Source organism: Folsomia candida, unplaced genomic scaffold (assembly GCF_002217175.1).
Source record: "Folsomia candida strain VU population unplaced genomic scaffold, ASM221717v1 Fcan01_Sc001, whole genome shotgun sequence".
Taxonomy (NCBI): Eukaryota; Metazoa; Arthropoda; class Collembola; order Entomobryomorpha; family Isotomidae; genus Folsomia; species Folsomia candida.
In genome coordinates this window covers 16307241-16325354 of record NW_019091193.1, presented here as the reverse complement: position 1 = coordinate 16325354, position 18114 = coordinate 16307241, and the positions used below count along the sequence as shown (strand labels likewise).

The window sequence follows — 18114 nt, the reverse complement described above, 5'->3', positions numbered from 1 at the left end:
ATGTATGTACCCTATGGCATTCAAGTCCTTTCAAGTTTTGTATTTGCAAGGGGTGTATGCAAAATAAAGGTTTGCAATTACTGAGAAAATCAAAACTATTCTATATTACACATAAATATATGGAACCGTCAATGTTGACGTATATTGAAGCACTTGGCAAATAAAATTTGCTTGGTCTCGCAATATTAATTGGTATTGGGTTTCATTTCAATAATAAGTAAGTACTTGTTTTGTTGAGTGGTTAAAAATCAAGAAGTGTGATTTCCCAGTTTGCTCCCTACCCTCTTTAGTTTTCCACTTGAATTTCTGTGATATGAATGATGATTGGTATTTCCCATTTGCATATTCTAACTATTTCTAACTACATAGAAAATGCACAATATAATGTACAATTCCTCAATGTCTACATATTATACATTATATGAGCTAGTGAAAATAAATGTCTAAGAATCCCAGAAATGAAATCACGTTGCATAATGATTCCTATATACTTATGTACATAAGTGTGTATGATGACTTATGTAATGATTTTGCAACTATTTGACTAAAGAATATAATGGTTTGAATTCATTGTATTTGATTTTTAATAGTGTTTATACTTAACTGGAAAATAATTCGGTAATGTCTGTAAGGCAAGAGAGCCTGGGAATTATCTAAAGAATTAAAAAGAAAAAAAACCTAATGAAGATCGTACGATACTTTTGCCAATGCGTGTTCTTGGAAAATTCAATCCAGTGGTATATGTTTGTATGTGTTCAGTGCATAATGATGTCGTGATGATTTGGGAACACAATAACAGTAACAATACTTTAGCCAAATAATGCAAAAAATTTCTTCTGCGCTCATTTTTTATTAACGCCTCCATGAATAGCATGGTACATCTTTGTCAATGACTTTTGGGTTTTGCCAGTTGAATATGGCATGTTTAGAGTGAATTTCATGAGACCGGGCTTTACCCATTCTCATCCCACTGTGTCGATGCTGCCAATAAAATACCACAATTGTCTTTGTTTTGAATTAATAAACTCCAGCAACAGATATAATAAGATATAATAAGCTCGAAGCGGAGTGCATTTAGATCCGTACTCGAGGTACATTATTTGACTAGTTATGATAATTTGACATTTTTGATGTTTCGACATTTTGTGACCTTTGACCTCGTTTACACGGGCACCAGGACGGTGTACGTGCGACTGACTGATTTCTGAAATCCCCCTCTAAAACTGTCAAAATACAAAATGCAACATTTTTGGCCTTTCACCTCATCACCGTGGTGCCGTGACCTTTTGACCTACAAGTCCGTCTTATGTTTACAATAATGAGATGTCGATACTCGATAGAAGAACTAAAAACCTTGATTCGTTCGAAAGTCATCGTGCTGACGGACAGACGGATAAATCGTTCGCAATAACTATGTACACTTCGCTTCGTTCTGCTCGTTAATAATGATTTATATAAAACTACACTCGAAATAGTCATTGAAAAGCGTAAATACCTTAATTATTAGTTAACATCATGAATTTGAGAACAAATTTCCGAACAACATAAATGGGTTTACCATGCTTTATATATGCTTTATATTCGTAATGCGTATGTATGGATATAGTAGTTACACACTTAGGAATAAATACATAGTTGGTAGTATGTAAATTGGCACATTATTAGTTGAGGATATAGGTACCGCACATGCTAAATTTTCAAACAGGATACTTGTTGGCCTGTTGGAAACACGTCAGGATAGATGACATACTATCGGGTGAGAATGACACCTCTAAAAAAAGGTGACATGATAATTTATCAGCCTGAACAACGAATCCCAATCAATCGAATGACAAACGTAAAACTGATTCACCGCTTTAACAAGATAACGCCGCCATTCAATAATGGAGGAGACATTATTATCTGCTTCCTGGTCCCGTCACATGTATGGTACGCTCATTGAAGGCTCACGTCCTTATGAAACATAAATACCCGTAAAACCTATGAAAACCTTGGAGAAAGCTACATACATAAACTTTCTATGTACATAAGTGACCAGTGTCATGAAAATATAAAAATTCTCTGTCCCTTTACGCTAAACGACAAGCCGAATCTTTGGTGTTTTTGAAACAGGGTATTCCGACCTGGGTTTTAATGGGTTGGGTTTTATTGGGTTTTAATGGGTTTTAATGGGTTGTAAATGAATAAAACCCACTGGGTTTTACCATGTTAAGTGGGTTTTATTTGGGTTTTAATGGGTTTTATTGGGTTTTAATCGAGTTTTACCTTAAAACTATATTCTAAAAGTTAAATACATCTCCTATACATTAAAAGACGTTATCTCAATTCATTCTAAAGCAGTTTATTTCATTACTATCATAATATATGAAAATTCGGAACAAAGCAACAATTGACTCCATTCTTTAGCATCACAGATTTCAAGTGTTGTAAAACAAAAATAATTTCCGAATAGATACAAATTCCGAATAATTTTTGTTAAATTATTACTTAAAACTATTAAAACCCAATAAAACCCATTTAAACCCAATAAAACCCAATAAAACCCATTAAAACCCAAATAAAACCCAATTAACATGGTAAAACCCATTAAAACCCATGGGTTTTATAATTTTTGATTAAAACCCTGGGTTTTTTCGAACCCTGTTTTGAAAAGAGAATCAATGTCATGCACAGCCTGAAGTTAAAAATTAAGATGGTAATTGAGCCAAGTATTTGACCTGGGGTCAAATGTCGGAAATGGATTCATACACACTTGATTATTTAAATCGATTACAACTTAATAGCTATAAAATAAATTACATCAATATATTGGTGTAATTCCGTACCATAACTTGAATAGATTCATAGAATTGAATAGATAATAATTGGTAATTTTTAGTATTAAGTATTGGTGACATGCCATTCGAGCTTTCATATGCAACTGATTTATATATATATAATTTGTTATATGAGCAGTTCTCGTAGACTTTTCTAGGATGTCGTCTGGTCTGACCTACCCCAAGAGAATGATTTTGAGGGATCATACATATGTGCACAACGCTGGTAATTGTACATATGTACATATGTATATGTAATAAGCAATTAACTTTTCGACGTGGGAACCCAATGTTCAAACAAACAAGTGCACATACGTATACAATAAATATTTATCTGATATATGAAATCAGGTCGGGCCATGAGTCACAGTCGTACCACCACTACTCCACGTAGAATAATATGCGAATGAACGAAAGAACGTGGCGTGGCTGGAACATGTTAACGTCAATCAATAGGACAGTGCGTAGGCGTGGTCGCTTCATTCTCCGACTTGCAGAAGTTAGTTGCAGTTGCAAAGTTGAACCCATGACTTTCTCCATGACATGGGAGACGACCTAGACTGTACATATATATATATATATATATTGGGGTCATGTATGCATTGAGGTTGGGCAGCTATGACCCAAGTCTATATGGAGAGAATCATGAAACTGTATTGCTTACTATGAGAATGACTCACGATTCAACGCAAAAGCCCGACTTTCTCCGTCGTGGAATTTAATCAACAAAACGAACATGACAGAAACGGAAAGTTGAAACCGTCATCGGCTTTTTTATGCAAAACTGTTGTGAGATGAAGCTGTTCACGGAAATATTCAAGTTTATTTTTCCGAGAATTAAAAAATGAGCATCTAAATGAGATGCACTTGTTAATCAGCTTAAGAAAATGCAATTAACTCATGTAATTCTCTCCATCGATTCATACAGCGAAATCTACAGCCACATTAATGTTATCATTACGAAGTTTTGTAATAGTATTACTATGCATATGCAGGTTCTGAGTTAAGAAGCTCAAAATGTCACCATTTTCAAAAGGTGGATTATACTTATTGTAAGATAAAAAAACAATGATTACACATTTATTTCCTAATTCAAAAGTAACCATAAAACAATATTCCCTCGGAACTATGTAAATATTTGGCTCGACTTACGTACCTGCAGTATGACCTGCACTATAGACGTGTCATCGTCCCACCTGACACGACTTATTTGCTGTGCTACGATTGGACGGCTCACTATTTGGTTCAATGGTCATACCATTATCACCAGGTAATAAGTTGTTCTTCCTCGCAGGCCATAAAGCCTACATTTAGCATTACATTATATATATATTTTGTATCCTTGTTTTAGTTTTGTTGGGTGATTATTATTATTGTTTCATCGTTTAATGTTATCACAGACGGAAAAAGTCTGGCCATTTTATTTTGGAAGTTGTGAGGCGGTTCTCATTTAGTTCATCCTCATCAATTTTAAATTGTATTTATCGTGATGCAGATTCCGATCTCAAACCACGCCACATGCATACACATTACTTACATAATTACGCAATAGCGAGTATAAGACAAAAAACTGTCGAAAAAATAAAATTCCCACCTCTCAGCATTCTTGCCGATAAACACATACCACTTCATAAATTCGGGTAATTGGTATATCTAGAAGTATTGTATTTGATTGATTACACGTAGCCGTCATAAAAATATGAAAAATGTAACAAGCCTTGCACAATATGAATACTTTAAAGCACTCTTACCATTCAAGCATGAAATGTTGCATGAAATGATATGCAACTTACATTGTTGCATATAAGTTTTTTAACTCGATGCCAAACAAATTAGCACGTGAGGTCTGTAGTAATGAGATGGATCTTCGAGAAAAATTCACACAATGAATAGTAAGTAGTTGAACTGAAAACTAATTGCAAGTATGCGGCCTTATACCTCCCTAACTTTTTTTCATACTTTCCAGAAAAATTTCCAGAATTTTTCGCAATTCCCATCATCCTTAATTAAAACTAATAAGTCAGCAGTCTGTGCAGTGCACGTCATTTCATTCAAATTGAGGAAGGATATGCGTTCTCAAATGTTTACATGGGATGCAATGAACTTGCATATGACATAGACTGGGGCGGCTCCACCTAAACACATGTGACTCAAGAAATTATAGCAGACAAGCACAACAAATATAAGGGGAAAGTTTTTGAGAGATGATTTTTAAAAAAATTTCGAAACAAATTTTCCCCACCACCACCCACAAATTACGAGGGAGAGGAGCAGACCCTGGATCACCTTTTTGTTGCGAGAGTCTCTGATTGGCTGGCGGTGGCTGGTGGTGTGATCTGGCTATAGAGGAGTCGCTCACACACTGATGAAGAATTTTCGGAAATCAAACCCGATTGTTAGAAATTTCCTAAATTTTCTTTCACTTACTTGTGTGAAATAATTCTAGAGTACAAAAGGTAGAAGGATAGTTGGAGCAGATTTTTTTACCTCCGCGGCTTAACCTAACGTGGTTCGTCTCGAACTATATCCAGGTAATAAACGTCATCATTTTCCATTTTTACCTTTAGTTCCATAATTTTGAAAGGCATATTTTAAACTATGGTTTTGTCGCAAAATTTCTGCACCATCTGTTCAATAGTAATGAAAGGAGCCACAAAAAAATCTACTATGATACTACTTCTCGTGTGTTTTTGGGTGGTGGTATGTAGGCTGTAAAATAACGTTGAGCGTATATCATTTGGTCGTCGGCATTTACACATGTGCAAAAAAGTAGAATTTAGCAAAGTGAACCGAGTGAGTGCACCTTTTATAAGATTCTCAACATAATCAGACCAACGAATTCGCAAGCCGATTATACCATTGATGTCCTGTGGTACCTCTTCTTGCATTATAGATTTCTAATATTTGATTGTTTACATACATTACATGGTGAACGAGGTAATTGTCCTATACCACAATCAAATGGCTAACTTTTGGCAAATCTAACCCAATACAATCATCGACTGTTGTGAGGTTCACTAGTTTGCAACAATTGGATTTATTTAGGAAAATCAAAGTAATTGAACGCTGTTGTCATTTGTCACATCATTTTAGAGATCGTTCAGCTGACTGATGTAGTCGATTGACCACGAGTTGTAAAGTCCAAGCCCAAAGTATCAAAAATATCAGTTAGACGAAGAGTGAAAAGAAGTTCATCGTCAGTATAATTTGATAAGATCTTCAATCTTGCTCAGTTTCCAGTGCACAGTATTAGTTAATTACATTTATAAGTAGTCAAAGTCCGCTCATCATTTTTTTAACAAAATTATACTGCAACATAAGACGGCTATATAGGAGCAATACTTAGAAAGAAAGAAGTGAATATCTAAAGGAGTGAGTGACACTGCACATTGGTAGCAACACGCTTTAAAACAGATATAAAATTAGTACATTGGCGAAGTGCGGCACGCCAGCCATAAGCCATCATAATTAGAACTAGGCAGTATTTGAGTTGTGAGCATATATATAATTCACATAGCGAAGCGTATAGACGTGAGATTTTTTAACTCGACCCAACTTGTACTTAAGTCAACTGGACGGTCTTGCTTGGATTTAGTAAACAGTTAACTCCTCGCCGGGTAGCTTGGTTTAACTGAACTGGGATTTTCCAAAAATCATTTTTGAAAGTTGAGAATAAGGATAAAACAGGGTTTATGCAAATTCATACATACTTGAAATCAAGTCAAAATAGGCAACGAAGCTATAAATACAGACAAAGCAAAGTCATTTCAACAGAGTGAATAATAGCTATAAAACTACTACGTATTGTGAATCGAAAGTTTTGTGAGTATCTACCAAAAACAAAGAAACTATCACAAGTATTTTGTTCGTATTCGTGTAAAAACATCTTGAAAAACGGTAAGCATTTCATTCCACGTACTACTCTCTTTTTCTTTATTGGGTTATGGTGTTTTTAATTAGATGTTATTTATTTTTTGCACACAATCAAAAAAATATTGCAAGTGATAAAATTAGAGTAAAGGGAGAATGAGATTCTAGAAACATCAAGCAGCTAATATTGCATTATTCATACACGAACAAGACACAGGCAAATGGCAAATCAGGTTTGTGTGGCACATGAACTAGCATGACCTGTCCAAATTCCCAATTGTGAATTGTCAGGCTAGCGCGAGGGAGATTTTCATATTCTCAACAGCTTCAACGAGTTACGAGTTCAAATTGCATCTTTCATTCACCACTACTTACTGTACTTCCTATTTGCAAGTAATAGTTCATATGCATAGGTTCAGAGTTGTGAAATTGTCAGCTGTGAATCAAAATTCTTACATTTTGCTTTCGTGATATTATGAAAACAGCCGATATTTATGTAGCTCATAAATACACGTGTTGATGAAGAATTGCAATTTCATATTGGTCTTCCTCGCTCGTTTCATACTTCTGGATAATGTATTTATCAAATTATCCTTGTGTTTTGTGCAAGTGTAGCTTATGTCACTTATGTACTGTCCATTTTTGTGTCCATACGGCGCCACACATATGGCGTGATAAATGATAATATTTGCATCAATCACCGGTTCCGATACGAAGCCACTCGCTTACTTTTCCATGAAGTCCAGGATTTTATTCTATTTGATACTCTCCTTTGAAATGAAGCAACATTGAAGTTAAATTAGTTAGTTAGTTTGAGCTTCAATTCGTCCGCTCATAGCATGTAGAAATAAACACAACAAAGGTCACTAAATGAATGAATGATTCATCCACAACTTACTTAGCACAAAACATGCGTTTATTATTCTTGTCACATTACATTACTAAATTCTGTGTAAATCACAAGCTATAAGTAAGTGGTACACGTAGTCGTCATCGTCATCATCGTCAACCCCCCAACTATGATAATAATAAGCAGCCAGTATATTATGGCCAAAATGGGCAGGGCTTAAAGTGGGACCACCGGATCCTTCCTACGTAGCATTGACTCAGGAGGAGAGCTTCACCACCTGCCCCTCTCAGATCTTGATGTGCTTTGCATATGTGGTAGGGTCCCATGAGTGTACTATAACCCTGAAGTGGTTTGACTCCATGGCCACATTTGCGCCCGCCACACCCACTCAAAGGGATGAAAACCACAAAAGTTACCAACTTCAAAAATCCACCAAAAATCCAATTTTGATCGGATTTTGATAAAATTTACATTTTTGTAATCCCAGATACTTGTTTGATCATATCCAGTAGCAATCTCAACTTTTTTGAAATTTTCGAAATTTTCGGGCATTTTCGGGCTGATGAATTATTCGAAAAAATTCAAAATTTCAAAAAAGTTGAGATATCTATTGGATATTATCGCACAAGTATCTGGGATCACAAAAATGTAAATTTTACCAAAATCCGAGCAAAATTGAATTTTTGGCGAGGGTTTGAACAAGTGAAAACAGGGCCTTTTTCGTGTTTTTGGCCCCTTTGAGTGGGTGTGGCGGGCGTAACTGTGGCCATGGAGTCAAACCACTTCAGGGTTTTAGTACACTCATAGGACACTACCACATATCCAAAGCACATCAAGATCTGAGAGGGGCAGGTGGTGAAGCTCCCCTCCTCAGAGTAACGACGTAACAAACATGCGAGTTGCTCGTTCGTTGTGCAGTTTTTTTGCTATGATTTTGCGATAGCAATCTCCTCGTCTTCTTTCTCCAAACTCGTGTTATGCTGACGTGGTTTGTTTACTATGAAGACAAATTTAAATTTCACATGATGCAATCTAAACGGGTAGTAAATAGGCATGATGTGTCATTCACTAATTCATCCAGCTTGCTGTTGGTTATGGATCATCTTCTTTAATCATAGAACAGCACAGTCTTCATTAGACACCAGGAGCACGACTACACGGGTCTAGCAACTGAAGAATCCTGAGTTTCATGGACATACATATATAATTCTTGACCAAACACTAAAAATTGTTCTGCAACCTCATTTTTACTGTGAGAGTGATTATAAATTAAAAACTTGTGTGCTATCTCTGAAAAAAACTGAATACTTTCACCACTTAAAACTCTGTGGTCATGAGGGACACTACGAGTAGGAATCTGGTCAGTACATGTATATTGTTATCTTATCATACATTCATTCATGGGTAGTTATTATAGTATTGTCAATTAAAGGTTGTACTTAGGAGGAGAGACCCTCTACATGCCCCTCTCAGATCTCGATGCCCTTTGGATATTTGATAGTCCTAGATGAATGTAGGATAACCCTAGAGTGGTTTGACGCCATGGCCACATTTGCGCCTGCCACACCCCCTCAAAGGTGTAAAAAACACGAAAAAAGCCCTGTTTTCATGTACTTCAACTGTCACCAAAAATCCAATTTTGCTCGGATTTTCATAAAATTTACATTTTTGTGATCCCAGATACTTGTGTGATCATATCCAGTAGCAATCTCAACTTTTTTGAAATTTTGAAAATTTTCGAGTAATTCATGAGCAGTGGAATGTCCTAAAATTTCGGAAATTTCAAAAAGGTTGAGATTGCTACTGGATATGATCACACAAGTATCTGGGATCACAAAAATGTAAATTTTATGAAAATCCGAGCAAAATTGAATTTTTGGCGAATTTTTGAAGTTGTCGGTTTTTGTGTTTTTCACACCTTTGAGGGGGTGTGGCGGGCGCAAATGTGGCCATGGCATCAAACCACTCTAGGGTTATCCTTCACTCACCTAGGGCTACTACATATGCAAAAGGCATCGGGATCTGAGAGGGGCATGTAGAGGGTCTCTCCTCCTTAGAATCAGACCTATTTGGAAGAACAAAATAAAAATAATAACATTTATGGTATTTCTTGGAATTACAATTTAACAAATAAAGAATAAGTTTCCGAGTGCGTGCACTCGCATCATGAGACAGGCAGGAATGTCAATAAAGTTGTTTGGTTATGACATCAGCAAATAATTAGCAAAGGGAAAACTTGTAAGCAGCAATGTCTCGTATTATAGATTTGTATATAGGATGGGATGAGAACGTAATAGCGTCATCTCTACCCCATACTTGGCTTACGGCAAGGCTGATGCTGTTATAAACATAATCTATGTATCATTAAAAATCACTCTTTCGTTATATATTTAGTTTGCTATGTGGACTGTGTCAGGTATATAGCTTGGAACCTTGAGCTTCATTCAGTCGACTCGTTGCATGCATAAGTCCTGTAAATATAAAAATTTGTAATGTGTGAGCTGTGCAAAACTATATGTAGGTTGGTTGGGGATATAGATAAACGGATCGTACGATGCTTATTCCCTTGACTTGTATGTTATGTTCGGTGCAATTTTTTGGCATGAGCTTGTTTGAGTTTGTGAGGCAGGTCCAAAGTTCGTGTCTTAATTTATACGCCGTACGAACTTTGAGCAATAATTTTAATTTCAATGAGAATCGTCTCTTGGACCTGTGACTCCTCGTGGTTAAACGCCAGTTAATACACTTGTTACGCTTACTCTTTGTGATATCCCATTCATACAGATGTACGCAATAGTGTATAGCTTTTGGTTGAGATTTGGATGGGGCAATACACCAGGAAATGAGCAGTTTTTATGCGTATATTTTCATAGTGCTACATTAGATATTTGTTCGCACCATAATAATTATGTAGAACTTGGAATTGGGGGGAAGGGGGGAATTGCAAAGGTTTAATTTTATGTCTGTTACTCTGTTATTTGGTAATGGAAATTAACCATAAAGTTAATGTTGAATGGTTGTTTACTTTTGTCCGAAATTGTTTTTCCATTTAAAACCATGAATTGTTTAATGCGAAATCCACCCGGAAAAGACAATAATGTCACATTTGAAGCTGCCTTTGCAGTTAGCGCATTCTAATGACTAAGAAATATTACATACTACTGAGGTAAAAACCAAGGATTTTTATTTCAAGAGGGTTGTTGAATACTACGGGAGTCATCCAGTCCAAAAGACGCATGTTTGCATATTACTGTAAAACTTGAAAGTTCCAAGTTGGAACTTCCATCGATTTTCATTTCTTATTACCAATCGATTAACGCCAATACGCCAGACATAATGAGGTCTGCCTCAAATCTCTACTGTGACGTCTGTGTCCATCCTCCTTCATACAATGCGACTTTTAGAAGTGCCTGGACAAGTTGTTTATTTTAAATATACGCATATTAGGATGAATATAGAGCTATGCTTACTTCGTGCATCATCACATCATCGTATGATCCTATCTTAGTTTTGTCTCGTGTTGTTAACATGAGATTGTGACAATACTTTTTGTAATGTAACAAGGTCAATGGTGCTAGGAGTTGGTCAACCTGATAAATATTAAAGGAGGTGGGTCTCTCTTTTATGCCAATAGCTGATAAACATGACGGAATGCAAAGTAGTAGGTACATTTACTCGTGGCATATTGTGCGCATCATACCATTCCTTTTTTCGGTCTCATCCTGAGCTAGACCTGGAACAAGATTCAGTCATCACTTTGTCATTGACTGGAGAATGGGTCTCTGGCGACCTCCAAAATAGTCGGTGTCATTGTCATCTCATTGGTTTGGTAACAAATCTTGGGTCTGGCATCATTTTCTAGTATTATATTATTTCGCCGGCTTTTATCACCTTAACGCTTCATCATTTCATGGTATTGTAGTTCGAAAACCTAGTCACAACTATATGTCTATAACTCAAACGTATTCAAGAGTTTTTGTGAATTTGACTTTCAGAAAAGAAGCACTATGCCATCCGTTGCACAAATTGACGAGAGTCTCCCCGTTCTCACGGGATTCGGAATCCCTCTGAAGAAATCCAATGAGAATGACCGGTTCCAAAACGGTTTTGTGAAGAACAACAGGCGTCATTTAAATGGTATATCAGTCGACAATATTAAAAACTCAGAAAAGAACGGAAACCACATTGAGAATGGATACACCAATGGATATCATAATGGACATCTGAATGGAGGAGAAGAGGTAAATAATACAACGACAACCGTAACAATGACAATGTTTTCATAATTTCTTTATGCAATAATTTACAACGTGTAAGTACGACATTGAAATTGTACAATGTATAATCAAGTCAGTCATATATTTGTACAGGTATCCAAATTCGCAATAATATATATTTGTCAATATCACTGATTCCCCAATTTCGAAAAGTAGAAACTATGAATTACATGTGCGACATAAAATTGTTATTGAGATGATTTGCAATAGAGTTTACATAATTTAGTTATATTTTGTTGTTGCAGATTTTAAATGGAGAAAACCCAGTGCGAAGCAAGAAATTAACAAACGGAGTTCGCCTGTCGGGTGATATTTCTGATAAAAAATCGTTTCACACCACCGATACCACTAATGTCTCGGAAGTTACTCCTACCACTGTTGACCCAAGTCTGGAATGGAAATATGACGGAAAAGTTCATGACAAAGGTAAATTGTTATTCGAATAGTTTATTCTTAAATGTGCGTCATCTCATTATACATTTCTTTTGTAATGCATGTGTAATGCATGTGTCTCTTAATCATTTGTTTAATTAACGTCTCGCCACTTGTGATTTTATTTCAATTTAAACGCCCACAAGTTTTTTTACACTAGGATACAACTTGTATGATTAATTAAACTTCTCTTTGTATTTTTATATAGGACCAGACCAAGTTCTCCCATCAGAGGCATTATACACATGGCATCCCGATGGTGCAACACGAATTAGCAAACTTGGAATTGGTGAAATGTCCGAAAGAAAACCAATGTCAGTCCCACATCTTCTTATGAGGGCGTGCGCACGGTAGGTTGTACATACCAAAAAACAAAAATGTTCAAAAGACTCTGTTGAACATCTGACTGAATGTTGAGATAAATAAAATTAACCTTCTCTAGAGCCCCCCAACGAGCTGCGATGGCGGTGAAGCGCAATGGGGATTGGCAAAAATGGACATACACGTAAGTATTATTGTTTCAATTCGAAGTACTGCGATGTGACCTTAAAAATAATAAAAATGGATGCTTATTGTGATTTACTTGGGTTTTCCAGAGATTACCTGAATGACGTTCGGACAGCAGCTAAAGGGTTCATTGCGCTGGGCTTGGAAAGATACCACGCAGTTTGCATTCTTGGATTTAATACGCCTGAATGGTTTGTTATAGTGTAATTTTAAAAATATAACCATCCTAATACTGTTTGTTTTGTCACCTTTCAGGTTCCTTTCAGATTTGGGTGCAATTTTTGCTGGGTAAGAAAAAATCAGTAAATTAGAATTCAATAGTGAATGATGTTGCATATTATTTATTCTAATGTTTTTTTTTGGTTTGTCTTTATTATTATAGTGGGTTCGCTGCTGGAATTTACACAACGAATTCTCCAGGTATTAAATTAAGACGTATATCCACAAATAGTTTTAATTCGAGACAATTAATTACAATGGTTTATTATTCTCCAGAGTCTTGTGCTTATGTTGGAAATGACAGCAGAGCCAACATTTTCGTTGTTGAAGATGACAAGCAGCTTGCCAAGGTACATGACTAGTAATGTTGGTACAAAATGACCTGTTCAGTACCTTTTTTACCAACCTCTGTCAACACATTACACAGAAACTATATTCATATTTCATTAATTATAGGTTTTGGAAATCCGAGACCAACTCCCCCACCTTAAAGCAATAATTCAGTACACTGGTGAACCGACTGTCCCGGGTAAGATTATAAAGACAAACAAACAATGTTTATGTTACATTTTTTATCTATTATTTGGAATTTAATACTTAATTATTTGTTATTGCAGGAGTTTATAGTTGGTCAAAATTGATGATGTTGGGTTCCCAGCAATCAGATGATGAATTAGAAGCCCGATTAAAAACTGTCGCTATTAACCAATGTTGCACACTTATTTATACTTCTGGAACGACCGGAAATCCGAAGGGGGTCATGCTGTCGGTAAATAATCGAGCGTTATCAAGAAATTTTATTCTCTGACATAGTTAGATAGGAATAACAACAACTTTACAATATTCGTGTATTATTTTTCAGCATGATAACATGACTTGGACTGCTCGTAAGTTGAAGTTTGGTTGGACATCTGACCCTTAAACATCCTGGTGTTCAAGATGACTAACGAGATATTATCAATTACAGATGTTAATTCCCAGTTGTGTGGATTTAGAGATTTTGTAGAAGAATATATTAGCTTCCTGCCTCTGAGCCACGTTGCTGCACAAATGGCCGATATCTACTGTCCACTAACCTGCTCTGCAACCGTATACTTTGCTGACAAAAATGCTTTGAAGGGAACGTTGATTGACACCATGAAAGAAATTAAGCCAACCAAGTTTTTAGGTTAGAAATCGAAAAATTATTACGAAATCAAAAATCTCCACATTTGTCTAATGAATAATGTTCTTTTAATGTTCTTTAGCTGTCCCTCGAGTGTGGGAAAAAATGTACGAAAAGATGATGGATATCGGTCGCCAGGTGAGTCCCTTCACATTGTTTATAGCTTTAATTCGTGGGAAATCAATTAATTAGTGCAATTCACAAAATACACACATATTTTCAAACTTTTAATATTTTACTTTTTGATTGCGTTACAGACAACAGGGGTTAAAAAAATGATCGCCACTTGGGCTAAAGCGAAAGGCTTGGATTACAATATGAAGAGGATGAATGGGTAAAACGAAGAAAAAAATCAATTGCGAAATTTTTAAAAATGTGTTTGTCTTACACGAGTACGTAATTAAATTATAGCGTTGAAGACCCAGAAACATTTGGTTTCAAAATGGGTAAGTAACTCAGTTCAGTTTATTTATAATTGATAGCATCAAACAATCAGATACATTTGTTTTTTCATTTAGCCAACAAGATTATTCTAACCAAAATTCGAGACGCTCTGGGACTTACTCGATGCGATTTGCATCTATCTGGAGGTAAGATTTAACATGGCCCATTTTATTATTTAAGAAAACTTCCTTAAAAGTTGTGTTATTATGTTTGCTAACTACTTTCTTTTCGTGTGCTTACTTTTCAGCTGCTCCAATCAACCCTGAAATTTTGAAATATTTTTACTCTTTAAACATTGTTGTCACTGAAGTTTATGGAATGAGGTATTTTTTAAAAATTTTACAGCACTTGTTGATTCATAAATTGAATTTTGTATAGTGGTTTGGACATACTTAACGTTTATTTTGTTTATAAAAACTAAAAGTGAATGCAGCGGACCCCATGCAATGGCAGTTGAGCGACAGGACGTGACCATGTTTAGACTTGGCAGCTGTGGCAAGACCATTTTGGGGGCATCCACAAGACTATCTAATCCAGATGCTGATGGAAACGGCGAAGTTTGCATTGGTGGACGCCATGTACTCATGGGTTACCTTGATCAACCAGAAAAAACAATAGGTGCAATTGATGATGGTGGTTGGCTTCACTCAGAAGATATCGGGAAAGTTGATAGCGACGGCTTCCTGTACATTACCGGAAGATTAAAGGAATTATTGATCACTGCTGGTGGTGAAAATGTTGGTAAGTGAGCCATTTTCTACTAGATTTGATTATTTCATGATTTTATTATAATAAATCTGCTTTACGGCTATTTCAGCTCCCGTACCTATTGAAGATAATGTGAAGACAGGTACTATTTCATTTCCCGTAACTTGATTGATAATAAACGAGTTATGTACTAACTAAATTTTAATAACCTTTCAGCCCTTCCTATTGTTAGTCAAGCAGTCCTCCTTGGGGATCGCCTCAAGTTCCTCTCTATTCTTCTCACTCTTAAGGTAACATTTTAATTTCACGTTCTATCTGACACTGGTTTACTAATAATAAAAATGTTTTGTAATGAATTTGTTTTTTTTCTCTTTTGTACAGACTGATGTTGATAAAGAAACCCAAGAACCTTTGGACAAATTGTTACCAGTGACAAAAGATTGGTTAAAGAAAAATGCCGACTGTAATTGTGAAACTGTTCAAGATGTTATGCAAGAGCTCTATGAGAAGAATAACCAGCAGGTACAACATACATAATGCTAAAATTTGAATCGGCTATATATGCTTATCATTCTATTCTCCAAGTTGTAATTAATATTTAACTTGATTTTAACAATATTAAACTTTACTATAGTTGGTGCAAGCAATTCAAGCAGGAATTGACGCAGCCAACAAGAAAGCCCCATCCCAAGCTCAGAAAATCCAAAAATGGACAATTCTCCCCAGAGACTTTTCTACGTTTGGAGGAGAACTAGGTAGGTCTCTTTCTTTTACTTGATTCTGTTAGGGTCAATATATTTACTTGTGCGTTCATCTCATTTCCATTTCTACAAAAAATATTCTCACGATGCCGTATATTATACAGAGTTGGAGAGCATAAAATAAGTACACTTGTCGTTAGTCATACCGTTTTCGTTTCAACGAAAATTGGGTAAAACTATATCAGGAAAATTGACAGGAAAATTGTATTTCTCACGAGCCATTCTTCAAAAGCAATGTTTGTACGTTGTGAACAAGTAATATGGAGCAGAAGGAATGGATCTGACCAGTTCACTTGCCTTTTCTCCCATTTTTGTTGTAGATTAGACAAGACAAGTCTTATCAGGTCAACTCAGAAGTTTGAATTATAGTTGTAGGTAATTGGTATCAAGAGACAGAGTAATAAAGATTGGCAATCTTGTTCAAACCTTGTTATTCAAGTATAATAAGAGTGTGTTTTTTTTACTGTGAGACATCTGCTTTATTGTCCCTGTTAATAGTAAATTGTGTCTCAAATAGTTCAGTTTATCATTTTTAATAAATCAGTAACTGTAGGTTTTCCATTTATAAAAGAAGAGTATTTTAGATGCTAATTTTTCGACGTAAATGAAATAATACTGGTCCTTCAAACATATATTTAGTTTGGTATATAAAGGATTTGTGGAAAGTAGGGTATAATGGGAACTCTCAGCAGTAGTAATCATAAACATAAATGAGTCAGTTTAGTTAAAATTGGTCAACAACTGTATTGGAAGAATAATATTCTCATTCCAGTACATTTGCAACAGTAAATAGTGTTTCAAGTAGGAGCAATAAACGTAAAATTCACAATCTAAAAAAGAGTTCAATGGATTATCCTGGCACTGCCGACAAAGCGAAGCATAGAAATGGAATGAAATGAACTTTCTATATCCGTGTTAAGTGATGTATTAACTAATATGGACTTTTTTATTATTATTTCATTAGGACCCACATTGAAGCTGAAACGCCAAACAGTTTACGACAAATATTCAGACACCATCTCCAGCTTGTACAATTAAGTATATGTTAAGATCAATTGTACAATTTAGTGATAGTTAACACAGACTTGCAGAATATGTAGCAGGTAGTATGTTGACAGTCCTAGTAGCTCTACGTCATTTTCTCCAGTCTTGTTGTTATATACCGTCTACGTATTGTTGTTTTGTGTACTTATTGTACGTGTGTCGTACCATTGCATTGGGTAAAGAGTGCCGAATGCGAATTACAAAGCTAATATTGCAACCTAATTAAATAAATTATACTAAATAGATCTGAGTTTATAATTAAGGTATTGGAAGGAATTTAGGCTAAACTAAAATACGGCGCAAACGGTAGATGTTAAAATAACCTAATAAGTTTACGATATTTGTTATTATTTAGATAGTTGTTCAAGATCACCTTCAGATATTAATATATAATATACTTAGTCAATTTTGTGGCTTTACATGATCTTGTATCAAAGAAATACAGAAAAATAAATGACTTGCCATATTTAACTTTCTCGTTTCATTTAACATTATTCTTTTCATTCATTGCTAAAATGACACATATTTCAACACTGCATACGTATTGTGTATAGTTTTACTTTCAAATATTTTCTCATTTCTCCTTTTTCTGAAGGGAAGGCTTTATTATATTTATTAGCTTCGGAAATGTAAGCTGTTTTGGGTGATGAAGGTTCAAGATTACAAGAGTGAAATGGGATTCGGATACTGACAATGTGTGGTCTTGGCTGACAGAACAGATCTGATAGACGACCCACCCACCTCGAACAGTTGCCTGGAAGTTGGAACACAATATATGTACGCCTAATGGTCATTTACTTTGACATCAAATTTTACATACTTTCTCCTTACGCTTCCTCCTTGTGCCTGTCGTAAACGCTTAATGCTAAACTTGATGACTGATGAAAACCTGCAGGGATTTATCATTTGAAAACAATGTGCAAGTCATCAATGTAGAGTATACGAGTAATGGTATATATATGCAATTCCATCGTGCAGTTTTCCGATCCACCATCCGTGTGAAAAAAGTCATGACAAACAA

At 35.6% G+C, this 18114-nt stretch overlaps 1 protein-coding gene across 4 annotated transcripts; it reads left to right on the top strand.

The window, feature by feature from the left end:
* The first annotated feature begins 5323 nt into the window (after window positions 1-5323).
* LOC110847809 (long-chain-fatty-acid--CoA ligase ACSBG2) lies at window positions 5324-17564 on the top strand. Of its 4 annotated transcripts, none has more exons than XM_022094850.2 (24): window positions 5324-5347; window positions 11532-11777; window positions 12059-12239; window positions 12454-12595; window positions 12688-12750; window positions 12842-12943; window positions 13008-13040; window positions 13135-13172; window positions 13248-13321; window positions 13428-13500; window positions 13589-13740; window positions 13834-13858; window positions 13939-14139; window positions 14219-14274; window positions 14394-14470; window positions 14548-14582; window positions 14655-14726; window positions 14828-14903; window positions 15005-15321; window positions 15398-15430; window positions 15505-15578; window positions 15670-15810; window positions 15923-16043; window positions 17014-17564. In XM_022094850.2, the coding sequence occupies exons 2-24, from the start codon at window positions 11544-11546 to the stop codon at window positions 17085-17087; spliced, it is 2394 nt and encodes a 797-aa protein (XP_021950542.1). In that variant the 5' UTR covers window positions 5324-5347; window positions 11532-11543; the 3' UTR covers window positions 17088-17564. The 4 variants fall into 4 exon arrangements, with proteins under 4 accessions (XP_021950542.1, XP_021950533.1, XP_021950517.1 ...); XM_022094841.2 differs by lacking the exon at window positions 5324-5347 and adding an exon at window positions 5716-6713; XM_022094825.2 differs by lacking the exon at window positions 5324-5347 and adding an exon at window positions 8666-8896.
* Window positions 17565-18114: the final 550 nt, after the last annotated feature.

What these genes read in the sequence shown, in the direction of transcription:
- LOC110847809 (XM_022094825.2), top strand. Translation starts at nt 8,870, where the DNA reads ATGAGGGACACTACGAGTAGGAATCTG. An exon ending in ATCTGAATGGAGGAGAAGAG is followed by an intron (nt 11,778 to 12,058) that starts GTAAATAATACA and finishes TTGTTGTTGCAG; the next exon opens with ATTTTAAATGGAGAAAACCC. An exon ending in TTACACAACGAATTCTCCAG is followed by an intron (nt 13,173 to 13,247) that starts GTATTAAATTAA and finishes ATTATTCTCCAG; the next exon opens with AGTCTTGTGCTTATGTTGGA.